This window comes from Narcine bancroftii, chromosome 2 (genome assembly GCF_036971445.1).
Source record: "Narcine bancroftii isolate sNarBan1 chromosome 2, sNarBan1.hap1, whole genome shotgun sequence".
NCBI lineage: Eukaryota > Metazoa > Chordata > Chondrichthyes > Torpediniformes > Narcinidae > Narcine > Narcine bancroftii.
In genome coordinates, this window is record NC_091470.1 from 65,753,635 (window position 1) to 65,771,098 (window position 17,464).

The 17,464-nt window shown below is 42.1% G+C and overlaps 1 protein-coding gene across 4 annotated transcripts in view; it reads right to left on the reverse strand.

Moving 5' to 3' along the window:
* arid4a (AT-rich interactive domain 4A) overlaps nucleotides 1-17,464 on the reverse strand; it is a 129,968-nt gene that overhangs the window by 32,708 nt on the left and 79,796 nt on the right. For all 4 annotated transcript variants that reach the window (XM_069916895.1, XM_069916892.1, XM_069916893.1 and 1 more), the window contains exon 15: nucleotides 11,236-11,452. In XM_069916895.1, coding sequence (XP_069772996.1) covers nucleotides 11,236-11,452 — 217 coding nt within the window. The remainder of the gene's footprint in view (nucleotides 1-11,235; nucleotides 11,453-17,464) is intronic.

Genomic DNA, 17,464 nt, shown 5'->3' on the forward strand with positions numbered 1-17,464 from the left:
GGTTCTGTCATTCGGTGGACCAGGTGAATTAACTTTGGTATCAATAAGAGCTAGGTTCTGTCATTCGGTGGACCAGGTGAATTAGCTTTGGTATCAATAAGAGCTAGGTTCTGTCATTCGGTGGACCAGGTGAATTAGCTTTGGTATCAATAAGAGCTAGGTTCTGTCATTCGGTGGACCAGGTGAATTAGCTTTGGTATCAATAAGAGCTAGGTTCTGTCATTCGGTGGACCAGGTGAATTAGCTTTGGTATCAATAAGAGCTAGGTTCTGTCATTCGGTGGACCAGGTGAATTAGCTTTGGTATCAATAAGAGCTAGGTTCTGTCATTCGGTGGACCAGGTGAATTAGCTTTGGTATCAATAAGAGCTAGGTTCTGTCATTCGGTGGACCAGGTGAATTAGCTTTGGTATCAATAAGAGCTAGGTTCTGTCATTCGGTGGACCAGGTGAATTAGCTTTGGTATCAATAAGAGCTAGGTTCTGTCATTCGGTGGACCAGGTGAATTAACTTTGGTATCAATAAGAGCTAGGTTCTGTCATTCGGTGGACCAGGTGAATTAACTTTGGTATCAATAAGAGCTAGGTTCTGTCATTCGGTGGACCAGGTGAATTAACTTTGGTATCAATAAGAGCTAGGTTCTGTCATTCGGTGGACCAGGTGAATTAACTTTGGTATCAATAAGAGCTAGGTTCTGTCATTCGGTGGACCAGGTGAATTAACTTTGGTATCAATAAGAGCTAGGTTCTGTCATTCGGTGGACCAGGTGAATTAACTTTGGTATCAATAAGAGCTAGGTTCTGTCATTCGGTGGACCAGGTGAATTAACTTTGGTATCAATAAGAGCTAGGTTCTGTCATTCGGTGGACCAGGTGAATTAACTTTGGTATCAATAAGAGCTAGGTTCTGTCATTCGGTGGACCAGGTGAATTAACTTTGGTATCAATAAGAGCTAGGTTCTGTCATTCGGTGGACCAGGTGAATTAACTTTGGTATCAATAAGAGCTAGGTTCTGTCATTCGGTGGACCAGGTGAATTAACTTTGGTATCAATAAGAGCTAGGTTCTGTCATTCGGTGGACCAGGTGAATTAACTTTGGTATCAATAAGAGCTAGGTTCTGTCATTCGGTGGACCAGGTGAATTAACTTTGGTATCAATAAGAGCTAGGTTCTGTCATTCGGTGGACCAGGTGAATTAGCTTTGGTATCAATAAGAGCTAGGTTCTGTCATTCGGTGGACCAGGTGAATTAGCTTTGGTATCAATAAGAGCTAGGTTCTGTCATTCGGTGGACCAGGTGAATTAGCTTTGGTATCAATAAGAGCTAGGTTCTGTCATTCGGTGGACCAGGTGAATTAGCTTTGGTATCAATAAGAGCTAGGTTCTGTCATTCGGTGGACCAGGTGAATTAGCTTTGGTATCAATAAGAGCTAGGTTCTGTCATTCGGTGGACCAGGTGAATTAGCTTTGGTATCAATAAGAGCTAGGTTCTGTCATCCGGTGGACCAGGTGAATTAACTTTGGTATCAATAAGAGCTAGGTTCTGTCATCCGGTGGACCAGGTGAATTAACTTTGGTATCAATAAGAGCTAGGTTCTGTCATTCGGTGGACCAGGTGAATTAACTTTGGTATCAATAAGAGCTAGGTTCTGTCATTCGGTGGACCAGGTGAATTAACTTTGGTATCAATAAGAGCTAGGTTCTGTCATTCGGTGGACCAGGTGAATTAACTTTGGTATCAATAAGAGCTAGGTTCTGTCATTCGGTGGACCAGGTGAATTAACTTTGGTATCAATAAGAGCTAGGTTCTGTCATTCGGTGGACCAGGTGAATTAACTTTGGTATCAATAAGAGCTAGGTTCTGTCATTCGGTGGACCAGGTGAATTAACTTTGGTATCAATAAGAGCTAGGTTCTGTCATTCGGTGGACCAGGTGAATTAACTTTGGTATCAATAAGAGCTAGGTTCTGTCATTCGGTGGACCAGGTGAATTAACTTTGGTATCAATAAGAGCTAGGTTCTGTCATTCGGTGGACCAGGTGAATTAACTTTGGTATCAATAAGAGCTAGGTTCTGTCATTCGGTGGACCAGGTGAATTAACTTTGGTATCAATAAGAGCTAGGTTCTGTCATTCGGTGGACCAGGTGAATTAGCTTTGGTATCAATAAGAGCTAGGTTCTGTCATTCGGTGGACCAGGTGAATTAACTTTGGTATCAATAAGAGCTAGGTTCTGTCATTCGGTGGACCAGGTGAATTAACTTTGGTATCAATAAGAGCTAGGTTCTGTCATTCGGTGGACCAGGTGAATTAACTTTGGTATCAATAAGAGCTAGGTTCTGTCATTCGGTGGACCAGGTGAATTAACTTTGGTATCAATAAGAGCTAGGTTCTGTCATTCGGTGGACCAGGTGAATTAACTTTGGTATCAATAAGAGCTAGGTTCTACCGGGGACAAACATTACCTAAGTTGATGGAAGGAGAAGGAAAGAAAAGAATGGACCCAGTAGAATTTCTGGTGTAATTTTGTTGAATGACAACATTGTCTGACTGGATTAATGCAACCTAGATTGTATACCTAAAATGGATGAGAGGGGGGGGTGGGGGGCTGGTTTGGGAGGAAAGGGGGGGGGGGAGAAAAAGTCACTGTATATCTGTGAAAAAGAAATTGTGTATATCATGGCTAATGTGATTTATGGTGTGAAAAATAAAAAAATTAAATAAATTAAAAAAAAAGAGCTAGGTTCTGTCATTCGGTGGACCAGGTGAATTAACTTTGGTATCAATAAGAGCTAGGTTCTGTCATTCGGTGGACCAGGTGAATTAACTTTGGTATCAATAAGAGCTAGGTTCTGTCATTCGGTGGACCAGGTGAATTAACTTTGGTATCAATAAGAGCTAGGTTCTGTCATTCGGTGGACCAGGTGAATTAACTTTGGTATCAATAAGAGCTAGGTTCTGTCATTCGGTGGACCAGGTGAATTAACTTTGGTATCAATAAGAGCTAGGTTCTGTCATTCGGTGGACCAGGTGAATTTATTGCATCCCAGTGCAATAAACTGTAAACACAAAAAAAAGCTGGGAAATTTCACCAAAACTCTGCACTCCATGGAGAGCTTCAGCTCAGAGAGGGACTGAATGGCTGCATCAACAGTCAGCAAATCATAAAATTAGCAGATCAGTGCAAGTGCACGCTGCACTCAACCGATAACCTTCTTACTTGGAAAGCTGGTGAGCCAGCAGTTACACCTAGAAATATCAAAGGTTTAATCAAAAAATCTGGTTCAATCAATTTTTGAGGCTCTCACATATCAGCCTCTAGTCGGCACCAAAGAACTGTTTTTAAAAATGAAAACCACAATCTCTCACTTCCTGAGCATCTTAAAGGTATTAGCACGACTGATATTTTTCCACACTAACTTTGCCAACACTGTGGAAATGTTAAAGCAATCACCATGAAGAATATTTGTGGAAATTCCTTCTCTCAAAGGGAAATAAATCTCTGGAATTATCTGCTCCCAAGGGTGGCAGATGCAAGTTAATTTAAGGTATTTAAATTAATGGAGTCTTAAGTCATGAAGCACAGAAACAGGCCCTTTTCCCCAACTCCTCTATGCCAATCAAATGGTCTGCTGCATGAATCTCAGTTTCCTGTGTTTGGCACCAATTCATTATTCTTTTATTATCTGTCCAAATGCTTTTTGAAAGCTGTGATAATATCTGCCTCTACTGCCTCTACTGGCAACTTGTTCCATATATCTACCACTGTCCAAAGAACGTGCTTTTAGATATCCTTTAAATATCTTAAACCTATGCTTTCCAATTTCAAATTCCACTGTCCTCAGAAAAACGACCATCTTCTTTATCCATTCAAAACATACCGAGGACGTCAGTTAAAATGGTCTGTTATCGTGCTATGTCAAAGTTTAATTTAAAAATTTAATGTCCCTATTAACTTTATAGTATTCAATAAAGTAATTGTTCAGCCTCTTCCATTCCAAACAACATCCTAATCAACCTCTTCTGCATTCCTTCTTGCACAATCACAGAACTGCACACAATATTTCAATTTTGGCCTAACCAATGTCTTGTGCAGCTTCAACAGAATGTCAATCTGGTAAAGTAGCAGATGACAAGCTTTTCTCCCAGAGGAACTGGATGCCTTCTACATCTGATTTGAGACAGTAACAGCGAAGAACCACCCCTCCATACCCCAACATCCCATCCTGTCCATAGCTGAGGATGACATATGTGCTGCCTTCAGGAGAGTGAATCCGAGGAAAGCATCTGGCCTGGATGGAGTACCGGCCGAGTATGAAAGATCTGTGCTGACCATCTAACCAGGGTGTTTACGGATATCTTCAGTATCACATTCCAGCAGCGTGTGGTACCCACCTGTTTCAAACAGGCATCAATTGTACCAGTGCCCCCGAGAAAAGTACAGAAATCTGCTTTAATGACTATCGACCAGTAGCACTTACATCAACAGTGATGATGTGTTTTGAAAGGCTGGTGATGAAACATATCAGTTTCTGTCTGAGCAGTGACACAAATCCATTCCAGTTCGCCTATCGTAGAAACAGGTCTAAGGTGAATGCCATCCCACTGGCTCTACATAAAACCCTGGAACACCTGGATAGCAAAGGTGCATATATCAGGATGCTCTTATTCAGCTACAGTTTGGCATTTAACACCCTCAAAATTGATCAGCAAACTCCAAGACCTGGGAGTTAACACCCCACTGTGTAATTGGATCATGGATTTCCTCACCTCCAGACAATCTGTGAAGATTGGTAAGAACTCCTCCTCCACAATCTCCATCAGTACTGGAGCACCACAGGGTTGTGTTCTTAGCCCCCGCTCTACTCTCTTTACACCTACGACTGTGTAGCTCAGTACGACAATAACACCATCTACAAATTTACCGACGATACCATGAGGTATCGTGGGGATGAGTCAGCATACAGGATAGATTAAAATCTTGGTCAAATGGTGCACCAACAACCACCATTCATTCAGTGTCACCAAAACTAAGGAGCTGATTGTTGACTTCAGGAAAGAAAGCCAGAGATATACAATCCAGTGATCAGTGGGGGAATCAGAGGTGGAAAGGGTGAGCAAATTTAGGTTCTTGGGAGTTACCATCTCAGAAAATCTTTCCAGAACCCAACACACCAATGGCATTGTGAAGAAAGCACATCAGTGCCTCTACTTACTCAGGAGTTTGTGGAGATTTGATATGACACCAGAAACCCTGGAAAATTTCTACAGAGGTGTGGTGGAAAGTGTGCTGACCAGCTGCATCACAGTCTGCTATAGGAATACCAATACCCCTGAGCATAAAGCCCTCAAAAAGGTAGTGGACACAGCCCAGGACCCCAGGAGAGGCAAAACTCCCAACTATTGAATAAATCTACAAGGAACACTGCCATCGGAGAGAAGCAGCAATCATCAAAGACCCATACCACCCAGGACATGCTCTGTTCGCTGTTGCCATCAGGAAAGAGGTATAAGTGCCATAAGACTCACACCACCAGGATCAGGAACAGCTGCTATCCCTCCACCATCAGAATCGTCAATGACAAACTCAATCAGAGATTCATTTAAAGACTCTTGTACACTTCATTGAATTTCTTTTGTTCTTTCTGTATTCCACAGTCAGTTCATTTACATTCGTTATCCGTTTACAGTTCTTTTATTTATTTACACGTTTACGCTGTGTACTGATTTTTTGCACTACCAATTAGTGGTAATTATGCTGCGCCTACAGGAAAAAGGAGTCTCAGGGTTGTACATGATGTCATGCATGTACTCTGACAATAAATCTGAAGCCTGCCCAAGAAAGATACGCCTTCTTAACTAACCTGTTCCTCCAAAGTTATCACTTTCAGAGTGTTACGAATTTGCACCCCAAGGTCTCTCTGTATATCTAATGTCCCTGAATTTACTGTACAAGCAAGTATTATGTCTGAAAATGCATTACCTCATCCTAATCCGTATTAAATCCTATACGATCCAATTTTCCTTCTTATTTATGAGTTCCCTGCATCCTTGGGTAACCATCCTCTTTAATTAGAAAAACAATCCTCCATTACACTAAACCAACTCTGAAATGCAGTTCCCAAATAATCTTGGATGCCATACGCCCATCTTTGTAAAACAAAAGACTTGCTAGGTTCCATGTATAGCATACCTACTGTTTTGCCTTCAATCAATTTTCTTAGGCAAGTGAGAAGATTGCCAAGACTGACGAAGATCTTTGTACCCTCCGTTGCAACAGACAAGGTTCTGGAGGACTAGAGAGTAGCCAATGCTATACCTTTGATCAAGAAGCGATAGAGAGATATTCCAAGAAATTATAGCCTAATGAGTCTCACATCAGATTGGAAATATTTTGTATTCTTTTATTGTTTATTTATTTTTTTTCTTTCTTTTATTTTTGCTTTATGTTATAAGGGGTGGGAAGGGGGGGAAAAAAAATCACTGCATATTTTAATGATGAATGTTTGTACATAGTTATTGAAGTGGTTAAATTAAAAAATTATTTAAAAATATAGGAAATCTACTGTCGCGAATACTTTGGGTTTGGATTTTAGCATATTTGGAAAGACATAGGCAGATTAGGGACATGGTTTTGTTCAAGGCAGGCCAAGTGTTATAAATTTGAGGAGGCAACCGAGTTGGTTGACCAGGGTAGAACAGTGGATGTTGTCTATGTAGACTATAGTAAGGTATTTGACAAGGTCCCTCATGGTAGACTGATGCATGGAATTCAAGGTGAATTGATAGATTGGACTCAGAATTGGCTAGCCCATAGAAGACAGAGGGTAGTAGTGGAAAAGAGTTATTCCAGCAAGAGTACCATCATCAGTGGTGTTTTACAGGATCACTACTGGGTCCATTGTTTTCTATGATTAAAAAAAATAGGTGAAGGGTAGGCAAGTTTGAACATGACACCGAGATTGGTTCAAACATGGACAAATGCAGAATCAAAGAATAGAACTTTGTTATCAATTAATTGTAAATATGGGCAGAGAAATGGCACAATGAATTTTAACCAGGCAAGTGTGATGTGTTGCACTTTGGGAAGTAAAATACAAGGGGAACATGTATCGTTAATGGCAGGCCTTTTAAAAGCAGTGATGTGTAGAAGAAACTGGAGGTTCAATTCCATAGTTCCTTCAAAGTGGCCTCGCAAGTAGATTGGGAAGTCAAAAAGGTATGCTTGGGTAGGGCATTCAGGTTAAATGCAAGAAAGTCATGTTACAGCTATAGAAAACATCAGTTAGGCCACACTTGGAGTACTGTGTGCAATTATGTACTTTATCCCTGTGACCCATGGGGATTTCATTTGGGTGCTCTGGTTTCCTCCCACCCTCCAAAGATACATGCTGTTTGAAGGTTAATTGGTGTATTTGGGTGGAAGGCTCTTTGGCTGGAAGGATCAGATTTCAGATTTATTGTCAAAGTACATACATGACATCACATACAACCCTGAGATTCTTTTTCCTGCAGGCCAGGCAGAATTGCCAATTATTGATAGTGCAAAATAAACTGTACACAATGTACACACGTAAACAAATTAACAAATGTGAACAACTGACTATGCAGAGTGGAGAAAAAAAACAATAAAGTACAAAGTAAGATTCTTTAGACGAGTCCCTGATCGAGTTTGTTATTGAGGAGTCTGATGGTGCAGCTGTTCCACAACCTGGTGACAGGAGTCTTGTGGCATCTGTACCTCTTTCCTTACAGTAGCAGCGAAAACAGAGCATGTGTAGATTGCTGCTACTCTCTGATGGCAGCATTTCTCGTAGATGTTCTCGATAGTGGGAGGGTTCTGCCTGTGATGTCTTGGGCAGTGTCCACTACCTTTTGGAGGGCTTTATGCTCAGGGGTCTTGGTGTCCCCTTATCAGACTGTGATGTAGCTGGTCAGCACACATTCCACCACACCTCTGTATAAATTTGTTAGGGTTTCTGGTGTCATACCAAACCTCTAAGCAGAGGCACTGAAGAGGTATTTCCACCATGCCATTAGTGTTTTGGGTCCAGGAAAGATCCTCTGAGATAGTGACCATCTCTGATCCCCCCCAATGATCACTGATACACAACTGGTTTTCCCTTCCTGAAGTCATCAGCTCCTTGGTTTTGGTGAATTAAGTGCAAGATTGTTGTTGGTTCACCACTCGGCCAAGTTTTCAACCTCTGTCATGTATGCTGATCATCGCCTCTTTTTGCCAAGTTTTCAACCTCTGTCATGTATGCTGATCATCGCCTCTTTTTATATATCCTACTACCGCGGCATTGTCAGCAAATTTGCACATGGTGTTGTTGTCGTACCAAGTCATCCAGTCATATGTGTGAAGTGAGAAGAGCAGGGTGGCTAAGAGTACAGCCATACTCAAGTATAGATGGAGTTTGTGAAGGCAATGTTCTTACCAATCCTCACTGATTGTGGTCTATAGATGAAGAAATCAAGGATCCAATTACACTGTAGGGTGTTGAGTCCCAGGTCTTGGAGTTTGATGATCAGTTCTGAGAGGATAATGATGTTGCTTCTTTGCTCAGATGTTCTCGGGCTTTGTGTAGTCCATGAGATGCCATCTGCCATAGTCCTGTTGCTTCGATAGGTGAATTGGAACAGATCCATGTCACCACTCACACAGGAGCTGCTATTTTGCCTTTGTTGTACTAGGCTGCTTTATCCTCAGGGGTATTGGTGTCCCCATACCAGACCACAATGCAGCCGGTCAGCAAATTTCCCACCACACCTCTGTAGAAATTTTCCAGGAGTTCTGGTATCATACTAAACCTCCACAAACTGGTAAGTAAGTAGAGGCACTGAAGTGCTTTCTTCACGATGCCATCGGTGAGTTGGGTCAACGAAAGATCCTCCGAGATAGTGACTCCAAAGAACTTGATTTGCTCGCCCTTTCCACCTCTGATCCTCCCTCCAATGATCACAGGATTTCATACCTCTGTCATTCCCTTCCTGAAGTCAACAATCAACTGCTTAGTTCTGGGGGACATTGAGTGCAAGGTTGTTGTGGTGCACCATCAGCCAAGTTTTTAATCTCCCTCCTGTATGCTGATTCATCACAAGGAGGTCAACACGATCCCAATGTCCATGCACCAGCAGCATTAATTAAAAAGCACACTCATGGCATTATATCAAACCAGGACAAAGAAACCCCTTCTTGCTTAATATGTATTGCGTTCTTCAAATTAATCAGTGCTCCATCACGTTGAACTGCTCTGAAAGTAACAAGAGCACAGAATATACTCGGGGAACTCTGTGTCCATCACAGAGGGTGATAGTAGCACTATTATTGACTGAATTGGTGACTAAAGGGCATGGCTGTCAAACTTACAGAGAGTAAGTGAGCAAACATTAGAATAAACGGACATGATGTCAACCTTCCAAATCCGTCGATTGGAGAGGCACCTGTGCATGATAATCTTGGTATACATGATACACCCAATTAAGTTACAAGGAACTACCATCTAACTAAATGAGAACACTCAAATTTTGTGACTGCAAAAAATTATGCTGGACCAGCACGAAGAATACCAAAAAATGAGGGATAAACCCCCTCTCGTGTCAAACCAATAGATTCACAACAAACATCCACAGTCCTGTCACACATGATCAAGAATGTTGGTAGAGAATTAAATACCTAATAGGAGGTGGAGATTTAAAAAAATTTCCTCTCAGAGGTTGGGAGCCAAATATCTCCTTTAGTCAAAGGAGAAATTCTGCAGTCATGCTCAGTTAGAGGTGCTATGTGCACCACCTATCTTGGCTTCCTCACAAGATTTCAGCCATGACAGAAATTCAACAGAAAGTCAATCCACGTCGTACAAACTAAACGTTCAGATTATTGGAACAGACAACATTCCAACTGTGATCGTGAAAACTCATGCTGAAGCCATCATTCACCAATTTGTAAAACAGACGAATTCACAAATGGAGGGCAATTCCAATCCATCTTGTACCACCGAATCAGTCCACTCTCAAACATGAACAAAAGATGAAGCCACACTTCCTCACTGATATTCTATAGTATTACCAAAACTATTTACTTCAATTGTGCACAAGTGAGCGGACATCAAGGCAATAGTTACTGAAGTGCATCATCAAAAGGCTTAGTAAAATTGATTGGCATCAAGGGTTAAATACACTTATTGCTCGAGTTATACTCTGCATAAAAGGCTTTCATCCCAATCACAGGGCTATATTGTAGAAGCTCCACAGCCCAATCATCTTCAGCTGCTTCCTCAATGACTTCCATCCCAAGGTCAGAAGTGGGGAATGATAAATGATAAGTAGACAACATCCAATTCCATTCACAGGTCATTAATAAATGAAGTAGTCCATGCCTGCACAAAGCAAATGTTAATAACATTCAGGCATGGATACAAGTGTCAATAACATTGTATCACATATACCATGGAATGACTGCCTCCAACAAGAGTCCAATCTCCTACTCTCGACATTCAGTAGTAATAACGTCAGCCATGACTCCACCATTAACATCTTGGGGGTTGCCAGCGCCAGAAACTCAATGGTATCGCAAAACCACACATCCTGTGGTGCATGATTAACTTCCTGACACGCTAAGCCTTTTCCATTACCAAAAATGCCCAAGTCAAGGATGTCATGGAATACACCCATCTTGTCCAACAGCATGCATTTCATCCACCAAACTAAATTTCAATTTGTTCCATCACTGATGCATTGTGACTGCAGTGCAAGTCACCTTTAAAAAAACATCAAACTTGCTCCTTCAAAATCCATGACTTCTGCCGCCAAACACTTGTGCAACAGGTGTAAACATGTACCAACATCTGCTAGTTCCCTTCACGTCACACACCTTTCTGACTTGGAAACGATTCATCATTCCTTCACCGTCTCTGGGCCTTAATCCTAACCCTATGACCAACAGCATTGTGGGAGTATTTTCACCAGTATGACCGCAGCAATTCAGAAAGCCACCTTACCAGAAATGGACACAAATGTTGATGTTGTGATTCCCCACCACAAACAAAAAATATATACTTTTTTAAAATCTGAAACGATGTGCAAATGGAAGTACAATACAAAGTGCTTCTGAGGGTACAATACTATTGCGGTTTATACAAGAATGGAGTTCCACATTGTTTCAGTCTTTTAATACCCCAATGAAAACTGCCATTCAATAACTGCATTGCAATTTCAAGTTAAAGAATTACTTACTCTGGGAGACCTCACTTCTTTTTCCTCTTTTACAATTTCAGCCTCATCGTTTTTTTCAAGATCTGTATCTTCATCTAAAGCTATTGATATTTTCTTTGGATCATATGCTCCATTCTCTTTGCTTTTCTCCAATGATTTTCCTTTGAGCTCCACATGGTGAATGGTCCTAAAGCAAAGATCAGCTGCACGACAGTACTCTTCAAAGCCATACAAATACCTAGGATTTAGAAAACAATAAAGGAAAAGCACAAAGCTGATATTTAAGGGAAGCCATGACTGTATCCTGATTCAAATGTGTGCACATCTGAAACTGACATTGAGGAAACAAAGAAAAAAAAACATCAAAATATCTCAATTATTGCAGTCAACTGTGACATCAGAACAATTCCTGTTCAGTCACCATGCTTTTTCATTGATACATAATTCAACTGAATTAAGAATTTACTATGAGAGTTAATTGCATCACTCCATTTCAGATAAAGTGATCATCAGAAATCCAAGTGGGAAATATGCCCTTAGTTGCAAGTACTGAAACTATATCCTCCTTCCACAATTTCAGGACCAATTGATCGATATTCTCAAGTGCATTTATTGGTGATGATTAAAGACAAATTTCTCCTCTATATTTAACTGACAGTCATGATCAAACAATGAACATTTACAAAAATAATTTGTACTTCTGAAAATGTTCATGATTTTTGAAACCAGCAGATCCGCAGCATTGATTTTTTGTTTGTTTGAAAGGTCGCTGAAAATGGTGGCAGAATTGACAACAATAAGCAGTAGCAAATCTTAGAGAAAAAGAGTCACAACCTTATCTGAAATATTGCAAAACCTTCATGGAACCAGTCTGTGATACGGGTACAATTGAATGGCACTGAAGAGACAAATTGGAAATTTGAATGTAATATTGACTTGGAAATAGAAAGCAGAGGGTGATGGTAAAGGATTGTTCTTATAATTGGATGCCTGTGACCAGTGATACACCAGAGGGGTCAGTTCTGGTTCACCTACTTTTCAAAGTAAATTTCAAAGTAGACGTCAGAAAAACAATTAGCAATTTTGCAAATGACGTTGATAGTCAAGAAGCTACAGGGAGCTATCAATCAGTGGCCAAGATGGGAAGAACAATAAAAGATGAGATTTAATCCCACTAAATGTAACGTGTTGTACTAACAAGCATAGAACCCAACAATGAATGGTATAGGATCCTAGAGAATACAGAGGAACAGAGGGACCATACTGTACAAGTAAGGTGGCAGAACAGGGAGTTAAGGACATGAAAGTGGCGCAAGATGCTTGTCTTTATTCGCCAGCACATAGGATACAAGAACAAGGTTATGATACAACTATTAAACATTTATTAAATTGCAGCTGGAATACGGTATACATTTCTGATACAACACACTGTTGGAAGAGTAAAGAGGAGATTTGCCAAGATGTTGCCCGAGTCAGAGAGAGAGTGAGAGAGGCTGGGTAAGCCTCTTTCCAGGAAGCAGAGAGTGGACTTCTGAGTGGTATGCAAAGTTATGAGGGGCATGGACAGGATAGATAGTGGGATAAATTACTCTTTGAAGAGGTTTCTCAAACTAAAGGGCACAGATTCAGAGCAAGATCTGAGGAAGAACTTGTTAATGCAGTGAGTGGTTGGAATTTGGAACTCATTGCCCAAGTGGGTGGTGAAGGGTGTTAATTCTCAAAACTTTGAAAAAGATCTAAATGGGCATGTGAATCTCTAAGGCAGGTGAGATGACAGACCAAGAGGATTAATATTGATGGATATTTGATGGTCAGCATGAAAACACTGGGCCAAAGGGCCTATTTCCGTGCTGAATGGCTGTGACTAAACTCCAATCTCGTGGAAAAGAGTGGAATTTGCCACAAATGCATCAGATATTATTTTATTTCCTCAGCTGAAAAGTATTTTGTCAAGAATTTTAACTATTAGCACTTTTTACCTTGAAAAAAACATGGGATTTTTACTTAGTAAAAAAGTTATATTCTGAATTCACATATACAGTATGCAATCTTCAAGGTTACAGCCTCATGTTTCCCTAATTTTTACATCATTTAATTTAATGTAACATGGAAGAATAAGAGTAACATGTGACGACTCTATGATTGCAATTACAAAAATATGGAAAGACAATGCAATGCTATGAAAACATTTCATGATTGAGAATGAGACTCTTGAAACTCTGATTTGCTTCATTCAGATTTTCATCATGCTCATTTTCCAACAATTCTCAAAAAGCACAATCATTAATACTTCATTACAATGGTCCTTCAGTCCTACCTTTGTATAAATGGTCCTACCTTTAACTTGCATTGTGTATAATATTTTGATCATTAAAAATTGCACCTTTTCTTCCAAGTATCCTGCCTGAGAAATAGCTCCTCAAATTGCCTCAAAGCAATTTACAGCCAATGAAGTACTTTCAAAAGGTAATCACTACTGCAATTTTGGAAAACAAAGTATCTGCCAATAGTATTATGGTAGGTCAGATCACTTGTTTCAGATATGCTGAGTGACGGATAAATATTGGACTGGAAAAACAAGCAAACCTCGCCTGCTCATTGAAATAATGCAGTGTCTTTTTCTCGTCATCGGAGAAAGAAGATGATACCTCAGTTGACAAGACTGTGTATCCAACAGAACAGCAGTACTGCTCTAGATTGAGAATAGCTTTTAAATTGAAGGTTTAGCATAGTTGTGGACCTAATTATATTTCACTCATAGGAAATCCAAAGAATTCAAGGCAAGCACCTAGAACATCAAAATGGAAGCAAATCAGGAAGAATTAAAAGTTACATTTTGGTAAGTTAACAAAACAACGCAGAGCTCAATGAACATGTGTCACAAATACCCGTGGCTTGGCTTCAGTTGTTTTTTTTCTTGTTCTTTAGTATATTAAACAAGTAACTGTTGAGCGGAATGTGTTCAAGATTGAAGCATCTCAATGAGTGTTCTACTTATTGCTAGCAAGAAAACAAGTGAATTGTTTTGGACACATTACATTTGCTCCAAACTTATCTGTACTGGTGTGACCCTGCATTGCACTTACACAGAATATAAACTGCAAAGACTGAATTGAAGAAGCAATAACATATTACAGAATCTGGCCACAAATGGGGGAGGTGGGCAAAAAGGGACAGAAAAATTATTCAAACAAATTCAGAATGATAGCTCTTGTTTTAAAAACTGTCTAATATTGTACAGTTGTCAGTTTCACAATCTTCTGCCTGCGTAAAGAAACTCAGTTTATTATGCCTGCTATAATTGCTTTAAAGCCCAATCTTCACTCAATGTCAGATAGCGCATCTCCATACATACATAATGAACTTTCAGTCAGAGACAAAACAATCAAATGATCTTTTGTTCTAAGACCTTATTAATAGCAGAAACTGATATGCAGCTTCTGCATTCAGTCAACAACTTCACCTTCACTGTGAAGTAGCGTGGCCATTCCAAAGGACATGGCTATAGGTTACTATATGTATTCAGAATACACACACACACACACACCACACACACACACCACACACACAGTAGATCTCCGAATCTCTCAAAATATTTCAGATAAATGGGGATATCTGAAACAAATCAGAAATTCTCATTTACCCCCATTTTTTTCAGAGCTGGAGTAACCAGGGATGTCAGGCTGCTGGTGGCAGCGGGGTCCTCATACTACCGGACAAGGGAGAGAGAGAGAGAGTGGGAGGGAGAGAGAGTGGGAGGGAGAGAGAGTGGGAGGGAGAGAGAGTGGGAGGGAGAGAGAGTGGGAGGGAGAGAGAGTGGGAGGGAGAGAGAGTGGGAGGGAGAGAGAGTGGGAGGGAGAGAGAGTGGGAGGGAGAGAGAGTGGGAGGGAGAGAGAGTGGGAGGGAGAGAGAGTGGGAGGGAGAGAGAGTGGGAGGGAGAGAGAGTGGGAGGGAGAGAGAGTGGGAGGGAGAGAGAGTGGGAGGGAGAGAGAGTGGGAGGGAGAGAGAGTGGGAGGGAGAGAGAGTGGGAGGGAGAGAGAGTGGGAGGGAGAGAGAGTGGGAGGGAGAGAGAGTGGGAGGGAGAGAGAGTGGGAGGGAGAGAGAGTGGGAGGGAGAGAGAGTGGGAGGGAGAGAGAGTGGGAGGGAGAGAGAGTGGGAGGGAGAGAGAGTGGGAGGGAGAGAGAGTGGGAGGGAGAGAGAGTGGGAGGGAGAGAGAGTGGGAGGGAGAGAGAGTGGGAGGGAGAGAGAGTGGGAGGGAGAGAGAGTGGGAGGGAGAGAGAGTGGGAGGGAGAGAGAGTGGGAGGGAGAGAGAGTGGGAGGGAGAGAGAGTGGGAGGGAGAGAGAGTGGGAGGGAGAGAGAGTGGGAGGGAGAGAGAGTGGGAGGGAGAGAGAGTGGGAGGGAGAGAGAGTGGGAGGGAGAGAGAGTGGGAGGGAGAGAGAGTGGGAGGGAGAGAGAGTGGGAGGGAGAGAGAGTGGGAGGGAGAGAGAGTGGGAGGGAGAGAGAGTGGGAGGGAGAGAGAGTGGGAGGGAGAGAGAGTGGGAGGGAGAGAGAGTGGGAGGGAGAGAGAGTGGGAGGGAGAGAGAGTGGGAGGGAGAGAGAGTGGGAGGGAGAGAGAGTGGGAGGGAGAGAGAGTGGGAGGGAGAGAGAGTGGGAGGGAGAGAGAGTGGGAGGGAGAGAGAGTGGGAGGGAGAGAGAGTGGGAGGGAGAGAGAGTGGGAGGGAGAGAGAGTGGGAGGGAGAGAGAGTGGGAGGGAGAGAGAGTGGGAGGGAGAGAGAGAGTGGGAGGGAGAGAGAGAGTGGGAGGGAGAGAGAGAGTGGGAGGGAGAGAGAGAGTGGGAGGGAGAGAGAGAGTGGGAGGGAGAGAGAGAGGGAGAGAGAGAGTGGGAGGGAGAGAGAGAGTGGGAGGGAGAGAGAGAGTGAGAGAGAGAGAGTGAGAGAGAGAGAGTGAGAGAGAGAGAGTGAGAGAGAGAGAGTGAGAGAGAGAGAGTGAGAGAGAGAGTGAGAGAGAGAGTGAGAGAGAGAGTGAGAGAGAGAGAGAGAGTGAGAGTGAGAGAGAGAGTGAGAGAGAGAGTGAGAGAGAGAGTGAGAGAGAGTGAGAGAGAGAGTGAGAGAGAGAGTGAGAGAGAGAGTGAGAGAGAGAGTGAGAGAGAGAGTGAGAGAGAGAGTGAGAGAGAGAGTGAGAGAGAGAGAGAGAGAGTGAGAGAGAGAGTGAGAGAGAGTGAGAGAGAGAGTGAGAGAGAGAGTGAGAGAGAGAGTGAGAGAGAGAGTGAGAGAGAGAGTGAGAGAGAGAGTGAGAGAGAGAGAGTGAGAGAGAGAGAGTGAGAGAGAGAGAGTGAGAGAGAGAGAGTGAGAGAGAGAGAGTGAGAGAGAGAGAGTGAGAGAGAGAGAGTGAGAGAGAGAGTGAGAGAGAGTGAGAGAGAGAGTGAGAGAGAGAGTGAGAGAGAGAGTGAGAGAGAGAGTGAGAGAGAGCGTGAGAGAGAGCGTGAGAGAGAGAGTGAGAGAGAGCGTGAGAGAGAGCGTGAGAGAGAGAGAGTGAGAGAGAGAGTGAGAGAGAGAGTGAGAGAGAGAGTGAGAGAGAGAGTGAGAGAGAGAGTGAGAGAGAGAGTGAGAGAGAGAGTGAGAGAGAGAGTGAGAGAGAGAGTGAGAGAGAGTGAGAGAGAGAGTGAGAGAGAGAGTGAGAGAGAGAGTGAGAGAGAGAGTGAGAGTGTAAGTGTGCGTTCTTCTTTGGAATAGCCACCCAATGTGAACATTTCTCTCAAGGAATGCATCAAAGAAACAAGTTGTATCATTAGGATACTGGCCTCAATCTTCCAGCTGCAGCTTCTGAGCCATCATCCATCCTAAATCAACTTTGGATGAGCACTGATCATTTAAAATAATGCAATATGCAATAGGGCTGGAATGGCAGTAAAATATGTGACTGTAGTGATGAATTGCGAACAATGCATTATCTATTTACTTCCACTTCTCAATTGGATCTTGAAATGCTGCAAGATCTTAACAAATATGTTAATACTGGGGCACATTCGAATTCTGTGTAACAGAATCAGCTCACACATTATATACTCCAAGGATCTGTAAATGCAAACAATTTAAAACAAGTTATTGCTTTGGTCACTTATACATCTACTAGTTTCATTCCAAAATAATAATGATCACCCTTGATCTTTTGATTGTTCAATAATTAGTTTCAGGATGTAGGCATCACTGGTAAGGGTATCTTCAATGCAAAGAAGAAAATAGTGGTAGC